We start from the raw sequence: 11,572 nt of genomic DNA, 5'->3' as shown, positions 1-11,572 counted from the left end.
TTGCCAGACTTGCTCTGCTACCCCTAGGGCACACACACTCACATGTACACGCACACGCACACGCACACGCACACACACACACACACACACACACACACACACACACACACACACACACACACACACACACACACACACACACACACACACACACACACACACACACACACACACACACACACACACACTCTTTTTCCTTGTATCCCCCCTTCAACACAACTGCTGTCTTGGGAGGAAGTGCGGAAGACATCGCACATTTCCTCCTCCTTCTTCTTCTTCTTCTCCCGTTCAGATGCCTGTCTCTGCATTGCATGTGACAGAGGGGGAAAAGAGGTTAGAAGGATGGAGGTATAGATTAACAGGTGGCCTAAAATAACAACGAGGATGAAAAGAAAGAGAGGATGTGTCTTATGAGCCCCTGTGCAAGGACCTGGGGAGGAAGGAGGGTTGGAGGCAGTCTTGTTACGTTAAGTTTCTCCTGGGTCCATTTGGCTTGATGAAACCCAGTGTTCTCTCTCTCCTTGGAAGAGGTGGAGAGCAAGGTGAGGCATGTCTGGGCTTTGGATAGATCCCACTTTATATGTTGAAAGAAAGTCTAGACCAACCATAGACTGAATGATAATGAATCACTATGTCTTCAGATGATGGGCTACTCTTTTCAGTGTATAAGTGGATTTTGGTGTCAACCAGAGGTATCTAGATGGTAGAGAATGGATCAGTGGTGATGTTGCAATACATACTTTGGAGAAGATCCAGCCTTTGTGAAACTCATCTGTGTTTCTACATGATTGTGGTAAATTCATTTGAGAGTTGTTACGTTACTCTACCACCCTCCCTCAGCTTGATTTGCAATGCTGCTGTTATGTTTTTTAAAAATGTATTATTAATTAAGGAGTAGGCCTTCAATGTTAACATATAGTTTATTAATATTACACACACAGAACTTTGTTGTCCTATTATTATATTATCTGAACTTTCTTTCCCCATAGGCAAAATACTCACAGTGGTGTCCTTCCGTGTCCCTGTGTCAGGGTGTAGTAGAGGTACCCTGATGTCAGTGGTGAAACATTGCCTCAGTCTGTCAACAATAACATCGTGCAGATGGGTCTGGCCACTGAGGCCTGGGCAGGGCCTGAAGGATACGCTTTAATTTCAACGAACGCTTCTTAACGCTGACCTTCACACCTCCGGCGATCCATCAATCTCTCCTTCCCGCCCCAGAGCTTCTGCCTGCTTCCGACCCACTGCCAGCCGGCGTTAAAATAAAAGTATTTGGCTCTTTGACCCAGCCTGAAGTCTGCTACTGACATTGGTCACATTTCCTTGAAAATCATGTGGATTATCTAAAGAGGTGTAAAAGGGCAGTCTTGCTATGTGCATACACTTTCAGTTACATCTGAGTAGATTTCTTCCTCTGTCGCACTAATAACGTGCCTTATATGGATAGTATATTTTTTATATAATAGTATGTATTACTCTTTATGGTGTACGTTATTAGGTTATGAGGTTATGAATGACTCGTATCCTAAATGTTTTCATAATGGTAATGTATGGCGCGGCAACCACTAGACCACAAATAAAGACATTGTGTATAAATGCAGTGGTGCTTTGGCTTAGATCTCGTTAGTTAAATAGAGAATTCAGGTCAGTTTTATAGCTTCCACAGTAAATCTGTGTTTTCAGAAGTCTTCTCTTCTGTGTGTTGAAAGGCCATTTAGAGGACGTTCCCGTTGCGTTGGAGAATGTTCCCGTTGCGTTGCAGGGTGAAGTCACCAGCTGCTCATCCAAACGTTTTCTTAGGAGCGCAGTTACTGAGCTACCCACAAAAAAAGGCCATATTCACAAAGCAGCAAGTCAGGAGTTATTTAAAGAATGTCCTTTGACTAAAGTCTGCTTTCATAATCAGAGCTGGTTGGATATTGACTGAGCAGACCCTATCCTGATGTTTGGAATCTGCCGCAACAACTTTTAGATTTAGGTCTGTGCCACTGTCAACTAGAATCTCGCCAAAGATGGGAAATGATGGTGTTCTTAAAACTCAATTTTGCATGACCTCTACGCTGCAGTTATTGAGACGTTTCTAGAGAGTATGCTTCGGGTAAACGAATACAACATACAAGATAAACCAGGATTAAAATAACATGTTTTTTGTTGCAATAATTCACCCTGAAAAGTGAAAGGAAAACCTAGTATTTCAATGTTTTGGCGAGCATACAGCTCCCCCAGAACACAATACCATCGAATTAAATGTAATCCATAAATTTGGCCACCCTGGACCTTTTAAAGAAACCTTAGTGGTACAAGAACAACAATCCAAGTTCATTGGTTTACACAAGTGGTATTAATACTATCATTACAATTGGACATAGTTTATTTTCACTACTATTACCACTAATACAATAATAGTCCCTAATAGAGGCCCAATGAAGAGGAAGTGATGAGGGGATCGGCTCTGAGATTTTCCACCGCTAGCAGCTGCTGCGCGGCCTTACCAGGTCAGCGTTACAGTCACATTTGACCCCTACCGTGGGTGGTGTTTGGAACCTCTCCCCCCGTCGATGGAACAGAGAGGGCAGTAGCCTCTAAAGTCTTTGTTTGAGCCGGCCAGCCCGAGCATAGGCCCACCATTGTAAGTCCCAGGACTCCTATGCTTTACCTCTTGTTTTCTTTGGGAAGCAGGAAATTGGATGACTGGCTACCTGCTACAACAACATCCTGTACTCGAGAAGTCGTCTTTTCACCCATACCTACCTATTATTTCCCCTTTCCATCATACGCAAGTGGTCAGCCAACAGACTTCTGGTTCCTAGGGGCCCTCACGTGGGCTTGTCTGAGGGTTCCACTTGGGTTGAGATCAAATTGGCCCCAGTCTGATGCTTCCGTTGAAAATAGTTTTGGGCCCCAAATAGGGCTTTAGGAGCCAGATTCCACCTCAGGTTAATGGCACTTTGTGAGCTGATTGGAATGGCAATGATGATGGTGTGCAAAGTGAATGCCGTCATTCAAATGCAGGCCGACTTATGACCATGTCAGTACCACGTCAGATCAATTTCCTTCCACCAGAATGATCTTCTTAGGGTTTATTGCAATAGGAAGAACACCAGACCAAACCACTTCCCAGTGTAAAAACATTTTAGAGGATTTAAAAAAATATACACCAGGTTTTGTGTGGGCGCAAATTAGTTTAATCAGATCCTACTAAAGGAAAGTCCCCCACACCACATGAGGTATTAATGAAGATTATAAGGCTAGCTCTACATTCACTCTCTCTCTCACTCTCCCTTTCTCTCTCCCTTTCTCTCCCTTTCTCTCTCCCTCTCTCTCTCTCCCTTTCTCTCCATATATCCCTTTCTCTCCCTATCTCCCTTTCTCCCTTTCTCCCTTTCTCTCTCTCTCTCCCTTTCTCTCTCTCTCTCTCTCTCTCTCTCCCTCTCTCTCTCTCTCTCTCTCTCTCTCTCTCTCTCTCTCTCTTTCTCTCTTTCTCTCTCTCTCTCTCTCTCTCTCTCTCTCTCTCTCTCTCTCTCTCTCTCTCTCTCTCTTTCTCTCTCTCTCTCTCCCTTTCTATCTTTCTCTCTTTCTCCCTTTCTCTCTCTCTCCCTTTCTCTCTCCCTCTCTCTCTCTCTCTCTCTCTCTCTCTCTCTCTCTCTCTCTCTCTCTCTCTCTCTCTCTCCCTTTCTATCTTTCTCTCTTTCTCCCTTTCTCTCTCTCTCCCTTTCTCTCTCCCTCTCTCTCTCCCTCTCCCTTTCTCTCCCTATATCCCTTTCTCCCTCTCTCTCTCTCTCTCTCTCTCTCTCTCTCTCTCTCTCTCTCTCTCTCTCTCTCTCTCCCTTTCCCTCTCTCTCTCTCTCCCTTTCTCTCTTTCTCTCTTTCTCCCTTTCTGTCTCTGTCTGTCTCTTTCTCCCTCCCTCCCTCCCTCTCTCTCTCTCTCTCTCTCTCTCTCTCTCTCTCTCTCTCTCTCTCTCTCTCTCTCTCTCTCTCTCTCTCTCACACACACACACACACACACACACACACACACACACACACACACACACACACACACACACACACACACACACACACACACACACACACAGGGAAAGAAAGAAAAATATAGTTGCCGTAGCGACAGACAGTCTGCAGACAGTTGTAATAGAAATTGGACTAAATAGCATGTAAATGCCAAGCATTGGTTCTGTCCTATAGTCTAGCCAAGATGCTTCATACACTGTCACTTCATAACTCACATGTGGCTGGTTGGAAGAAATTATCGAAGTATATATATATTTTTTAAATGATTTATTCATTTTAGCAGATTTCAATAGGCAACATCTGAATTTTATCAATATCTTTCAAATGTTAAAAAAGCAAGAAAAAAAAGCTGAAAAGTACAAAAAATAAGACAAACTTGTTTGACAGAAAAAGTGTATTCTAGGAAAACGTAACAACACAAATTTGAATAAAATCAGATTTTGAGGCACTTAAGGTTTGGCAACGCTGAAACGGTTTGAGTGTCCGCAGGTGGCTGCAGTCAAGCATTGAGGGCCATGATTACGGATCGAGAACTGAGGAGATGTTCCCAAAAGAAAATCGAATCACAGACTTGTCATTGCTGAGTTACAAGTGCTCACTCGGGCAAGGTGATAAACTGCAACATGTAGTCTACACTAAGATTAATCCATTCCTTAATGTATTTATTCCAATACTCCCATCGCAGTAATGCTCCAAGAGTTAGATTGTATGGGTATAGAAAATATTACAACCCCTTTCAAGTTAGATCTAATATTGTCCTCATTCGACAGAGAAGTGTAAAAAAGACTTTGGACCTTGCCAGACCAAGTACTACAGTATTTACAAAAGGGGAAACACTGGGGTTCAGACTGACTAAGAAATGCTCTGTTCCAGCAACCGACTCTCCAGGATATTATAAGATGGCTGGTGTTCTCTGTGGATGTTTGTGTCGGGGGGACTCCTATCAGGACAGCCTGTTTCCCCTCACTCTGAGCTGGGTGAGGCAGCAGAGTCTATGTCGTCCGTCTCCAGGTCGTTAGGGGAAGCAGGCTGTCCTCCTTTCACCCTCTTCCACTTCATCCTCCTGTTCTGGAACCACACCTTCACCTACAGGACATAGACAGGAGGTGTCACTACAATGCCTGCATCAAGTCATGTATGTAGTCATAGCCACGGGAAGTAGGGGTGCTGAGGGTGCTGCTGCACTCCCGGAAAAATGTGAATTAAGAACAAATATTAATTAAGAAAGAATATATTTTTTGTTTAATACTGTAGACTACATCAGTCATTTGTTTGTTTTTTGGTGCTTGTGGAAGAGGCTGTGCAGTCTCAGTGTAAAGCTTAAGTTCAGGTTTTGGACCACACTCCTCGTGGGTTGCAGTAGCTAAATGCCCACAGATTACTATAGTCTACTATATACACATTGAATATGACCCATGACATAATTTCCTTGGACCCAGTCCGCCGCCATTCTGTGTCGACCGGAACCCACATACGAGCTCAAGGGAGGGCTGACCTCCGTGCATCCCTCTCAGCATTCCCCACGGCAACACTGGGACAGACTAGTCTGTTCCCACACTATTTTTATGAAGACTGTCCCCTCGTCTGATACTGTCTACCTCTCGTGACTGAAGGAACGTAAAACTGCCAAGCAATGTAGTATGCGTCGGGAAAAATCATAAAGAATTATTGAGCCAGAGTTGCAATGGGACTCAGAGCCCGGAGTGTAGGGTTGGGACCTAGCTGGCTTTGAGCACCAGAGGCCTGGGAAATTCATCTTAGAGCAGGCTATTTGCAGTCACTGAGAAACTATGGGCTCGTTGGGCAGAGCAGGGAGTGGGCACAGGGGCTGGAACTAGGGAGAGGAACAGGACAGACTGCCAAGCCCTTCCAAATGTTAGCCTTGTCTCACCTGGTTCTAAGATCTGCTGCCCAATCACAAGAGAAGGCTTCCAACATTAAACCAGTTGGACACCTATTAGGATGAGTGGTATCAACGAGAAACGAGTCTGTAGTTGTGGGCAACAGAATTTTAGCAGAGACTCAACTAAGTTTACAACTATGATCCAGCTCACTATATCAAGAGCATTGTTAATTATATGTCAATTTTACAAATAATTTGTGGTTAATAATATTGGCCTTCAAATCACATATTTGCATCCAATCAACAGACTCTTCTCTTATTTGTCAGGCAATTGGCTGAAGACATCCTCTTTTTCATAGACCTGTTCTTTCTATACCTTCAAAAAAAATGAAGGCTTATAGATCACTAAATATTGTCATTGTGTGGAAACATTCTGGTGTAGGTGTTGTGTGTCTGATGCACTATCTCCGTTACCTGTCTCTCCGTGAGGTCCAGGTTGACAGCGATCTCATAGCGACGCAGTCTGGTCAGGTAGTTATGGTGGGTGAACTCCGTTTCCAGTTCCCGGAGCTGCTCTTTGGTGAATGCTGTGCGCTCTTTCCTCGCTTTGCAGTTAGAGTCCACCTTGAAGTCCTGAATATCTGGAGAACACAAGAAGAGGACTTCGTTGTTATTTCAGGACTATGCTATGATGTACAGTAGTGTTGAGAAATGATTTCGTCAAATGATGTGCACGTATATTAGTTTAGCACTGAATTTAATCACAAGTTGAGTGGTTTGTCTGTCTGGTATTAGGCCCTTTTCACAAAGAAGAGGTCAGAGGTCCTCTCAACTAACAAATCTGTCCGAGCCCTAGTCGTATACACTCAGAGAGCAACCGGACCACTACTCTACGAGAGACCACCCTGACCTGTCCCACTCCCATGCAAGTCCCACTCCCATGCACCCTGAGTTACATTATCTAACGACCAGTGCCCCGGTCAAGTCAACGCTCCTCTGCCCTGCAACGGGGACTGCCAAACCAGGCGGCAGAGGGCTTAAGTTAGGGAGGAATGCAGCGGAACGTCGTTAAAGTCTCTAAGAACAAAGGCGGGGATGTGTCCAGCTCAAACGTATGTGTCTCTGGGCAGACGGGAAGACTTCCCCTTCTAGGCCAGAGGAGAGGAGGCTGCCGGCCATCGCTCAGTAACTCACACACAACCTGACAGCCACCTTGCCTCAATAGCCTCTGGAAAATAGGAAGCACTCTTATCGATATAGCAGAGCAGAGGAAAGAGGAATTATGAAATCATGTGCTGTACGTGTGCATTGTGTTAACTGGTCCACTTGGATTATTTAGGGTAGTAAAGTGTGTATGACAAATGTGTACGACAGGGAAGACAAAGGCTTTTGGTTGGTAGAGATTTTGAGAGTTATTTTCCTCTTGATAATCTTGGTGAAAATGAAATGTACATAAACTACATGAAAGCCACTTAATCATTCCTTGTAAAAAATCTCGACTTTATATTATATGGAATGATTTTAGGTAATACTTGTGCATTGGTAGCGACACTAGCTGCTGATGTAATCTTGAGAAAATGGTTCTAATTTGTCAAAGTGAGAAGTTCTGCATTGTGCTTGCCAGAGCATGGAGCCAGATTGTGAAATGGACTGCAGTGCCTGGTCCAGATGTGACTGGGCAGATCCAGACTCACTGTGTGGGTGTGTGTGTGTATGTGTGTGCGTGTACATATGCATATTTGCTCGCGTCCTTCTGCGTGTGCTTGCCTACGTGCATGTGTGTCTGTTTGCATGCGTCTTTGCATGTGTATGTGGATGTCTAGGTGTGTGTCTATACAACTTGGTCAAAAGACTCCCATTCAGAGAGACCAACCTGTAGCCTATAATGCCTCATGTTGAGAACACCAAATTATTATAATTAAAACCCCATTAAGGACAACGTGTTCCAAGTGTGCTGCTCTGGCCTGGTCTGGTCTGGTGTGGTGGAGCTGAGTAGATGTGAGAGCAGGTTTAGTTTGCTGAACACCTGGCAGAACAGATTTAGTAGGCACACACACCGGCCCTCAGTAAACAGGCCTCAATAAATATCCTGCACAGCCAGAGCCCGTAAACTGAAGGGGAGAAACTCCTGCACCCAGCGGGACTCCGTAACACAAACAGCATTTGCCATTTTGGGGGGGTGGGGGTGGGGGGGGGGGGGGGGGGCTGACAGTGCAAAAGTAATTTGTCTTAATTAACACTCAATTAAGCCTGTTGTAAATACGTGGGGGTTTCGCAGACTTAAACAGAAATTAAAATAACTGTTTAATTAATTACATGATTATTTAATGTATTAAAGTGTGGGCCAAGGTTTATAAATGTACAAAAATAAATGTGTACACCTCCAATATGACAGTAAAACTAAATGGTGTTGTAATTTGTTTTATATTGGAGAGGTAATATGTTTATTAAAGTTCTTACTGAAATTGTTTACAGCCGATTTCTTATAAATTTGATAAATGAACAATGATAACCAGATGGTGGTCAGGCAAATGGATAAAAATCACCCTGAAATGCTAACAGGTTTAGCAGCACTATAAAACTGTTCTAAAGATATAAACATCTAGTTACGAAAAAGGGTCATATCTGTGTCAGTATTATTACAACAGGGCTATGATAAGCATAATTTTAAAAGCATTTAATTAGACACCATTCAAAATGCATCGCTATTGTAATGAAGTTGGATATATCTCACCCTGCTTGATTTAGACTAAACAGGGCATCTCTAAACTAGTTCTTACAAATGGTTTATAAAAATGTATTAAACCTGTAGAGAGGCCTGACATTGCTTCAGTCAAAACATGTAGTAACCTGCACACCAATAGAGGTTGAACCTTTTTAAATGGTTGAAAGTATGAATAAAGGTGAATCATATCATTATAGAGCTATATGCCTAAATATGGTCGCACTGTTGTCGATTTCCTCTAGAGAGTTACCACAGCGTTTTGCCCAAAACGCTCAGACTTTTTTATTTCCATCTACGTGGGCCGGCACCTGTGTCTCACTGGGCCATGGCTCCAGAAGACCTACTCTGATTTGGTTCCAAGGCAAGGCCACTGGTACTTTTCAGCTGTCATTTACATAACACTGGTTAACTGTGAACTTTAACAAATCAAATCAAATTTATTTATAAAGCCCTTCTTACATCAGCGGATATCTCAAAGTGCTGTACAGAAACCCAGCCTAAAACCCCAAACAGCACGCAATGCAGGTGTAGAAGCACGGAAAAAGAAGCTAGGAAGCTAGGAAAAACTCCCTAGAAAGGCCACCTTTCAAACACCTTCTCTGTTTGATGATGCAGAGGTTGTTGATTCTGCTCGAACACAAGTCTTTAGTGTCACACTCCTGAAGGAAACACAATAACACTACAACTCACATTAACATTAAACACTGGTGACACCCTGGTGTGTGGTAAGTCCTTAGTGGAAATGCAGCCTGTATCAATGCCTTAAGGTTATATTCCTAATTCTAGGTCAAAGTATTCAATGCACGTTTGAATGGTCGTCTATGAAATACTGGGTCTATACAGTGGTCAACCGTGTTGCATGTGTTCAGTGGGATATTCTGTTACAGCTTAACGACAGGAAAATGTCAATGGATAAGAATGTAAAAGTGGGGTTGCAGGCAAGAGATTTTACCAGACGTGGTCTGGCATGTTTGAGGGAGGGTTACAATACGGTAACCCAAGAAAAGGGGAAAAAATCTATATTTCCCCCAATTAAGTGCCTAAGGCCAGTGTCTGGTTCCCTAAGAAGGAGATCTTAAATTAGACACGTTTATTGAATGTCTCCAAGCCCTACGTGATTTTCCTAACGTGGGTATTGCATCGCAGTTTTGGCCGTCCTAATATAGCCACTGGAATTCTGATCGAGGAGGTAATACATTTATCTGCAAAAGATTTCCCCCATTCTAGAGAGGGCAGGTTTGGTTTCCATAGCGTGGCTGAAAGCTGAGGGGAATGCTTTACCAGATGTGCTGAAAACAGTCAGGTTCGCTTTTCCTCTCATTCAGCTAGCATGAAATTGGGAGTATATTTCAATAACACATCTACAGCTAGAAGATAAATGCCTACCGTTCCTATGGCTATTAACTCAACGGCAAGTCATTAAAAATTGTATGACTTTCAGGAATTAGCACTTCATGGATATCAGTTACTGTACTAGAAATGTGGTATCCAGTTGGTCTGATGAGGTGACGTCATTGATAACGATGAGATATTTAAATCAATTATCAATGGGCAATTGCAAGTAATAAACAGTTGCCTGTTGATGTGGATGTTGCTTCTAATGCTTGCAATGGTATTGCTTATAAAGACATCTAATGATATATTTGCTTTTATGGACCGTGAGTTTTTAGCAGATAAACATCTCAGTTGATTTATACCAGCAGCATCCTGAAAGTTGTCATGTCTCAATGAAACAAAGGATGCACGCATGCAACAAAGATTTACGGTAGATGTTGCGTTAGTAAATTTGGATTTAAAAAAAAGAGGCTTAAAACAATGAGAGGACGCAACTGGTCCAGTCGGGATGTTCTTGAACACAAAGTCGTCACCTTTTGCATACCTATGTGTCCAGGCTCTAGGGCAAGACTGTCTTTTGGTGAAGAAACAGATACAGAGATTCTGTCCCATTGCCAGCAATGACATGGGCAGTAGTGAATGTGATACTCTGGTGAGAGTTTCCCTGCAGAATATCACATCTCTCTTGTGTATTCATGACGAAAAGGGGTTTGTACAAATGGATGTGTCGAATCTGAGAAGCGCGATTGAATTTCTGTCTCTGCACGGCATTTGACTCGTATTTGCATTCTATGTAGGCCTACTGAAGTGGTGTCTTTTTCCACATCTTTCCAGTCATGGTATTTACCAGCAGCCCAACTGATCCCATCTTGGCGTATCACTGACTCACCTGCTATGTCTCTCTTCCTCTTGGAGCTCTTCTTCTCTGTGTCGGCCGATGCCATGCTCTGTGGCGAGTACTCCCCCTCAAGACACCCGGCCACTGCCCCTGGCAGCCTGTCCCCACCTGTGCTGTCTATGCCCCCCACCACTCCTCCACCACCCACCGCCACGGGCTCCCCCAGACAGGCCTCCTGCCCCCGGCCCCGCGCCTCACACTGGGGGAACTGCCAGTCGGCCCTCTGGAAGCCCGCATGGGGCTCTGGGTAGAGTCTGTCGTCGCGGGGGAAGCTGGCGTGGGGCGCAGGCACCAGGCAGGAGGTGGAGAAGTCTGTGTAGGCCAGGAACTCAGGCTTTTGGTGCAGGGAGAAGGGGGCCTGCTGGTAGGGTGACTGGAGCCCCGCTCCGGGGTGAGGGTTCCTCACGCACCCCCAAATGGGGCTGCCGGGGTGGGCGCTCCGCATGCAGCTGCTGGCTGGCTGATCCATGATGATACACACCGATAAATGCTCCCCCACACACACACACGCACACACGCACACACGCACACACGCACACACGCACACACGCACACACGCACACACGCAGACACACACTCCTGGAGTGAAGTCCTTGCTGAGAGCTGAAGGTCCCTTCAGAGAGTTCTCCGGTTCTGTCAATACGGGGTTAATATCCACTTCAGCTTGTTGGTTTCAAAAGCACATCATCTCCCCAGCACATCCAACTCTGGAAGAAGTTACTCTGTCTGTCTGTCGCTGACCGTGGCTTGTTGACTGTCC

The 11,572-nt window shown here is 44.5% G+C and overlaps 1 protein-coding gene across 1 annotated transcript; it reads right to left on the bottom strand.

Annotated features, from left to right (window-relative positions):
* Positions 1-4,974: 4,974 nt before the first annotated feature.
* On the bottom strand, positions 4,975-11,281 carry LOC120045528 (homeobox protein MOX-1-like). Its single transcript, XM_038990431.1, has 3 exons — positions 10,804-11,281; positions 6,329-6,495; positions 4,975-5,097 (listed from the first exon to the last, which is right to left on the bottom strand). Exons 1-3 carry the CDS (start codon positions 11,279-11,281, stop codon positions 4,975-4,977), a joined length of 768 nt encoding a protein of 255 aa, XP_038846359.1.
* Between the last annotated feature and the right edge of the window lie 291 nt (positions 11,282-11,572).

Source organism: Salvelinus namaycush, chromosome 4 (assembly GCF_016432855.1).
Source record: "Salvelinus namaycush isolate Seneca chromosome 4, SaNama_1.0, whole genome shotgun sequence".
NCBI classification, from domain to species: domain Eukaryota; kingdom Metazoa; phylum Chordata; class Actinopteri; order Salmoniformes; family Salmonidae; genus Salvelinus; species Salvelinus namaycush.
Note: the sequence above shows the minus strand (reverse complement) of the source record. Positions and strands in the feature narration are given on the sequence as shown.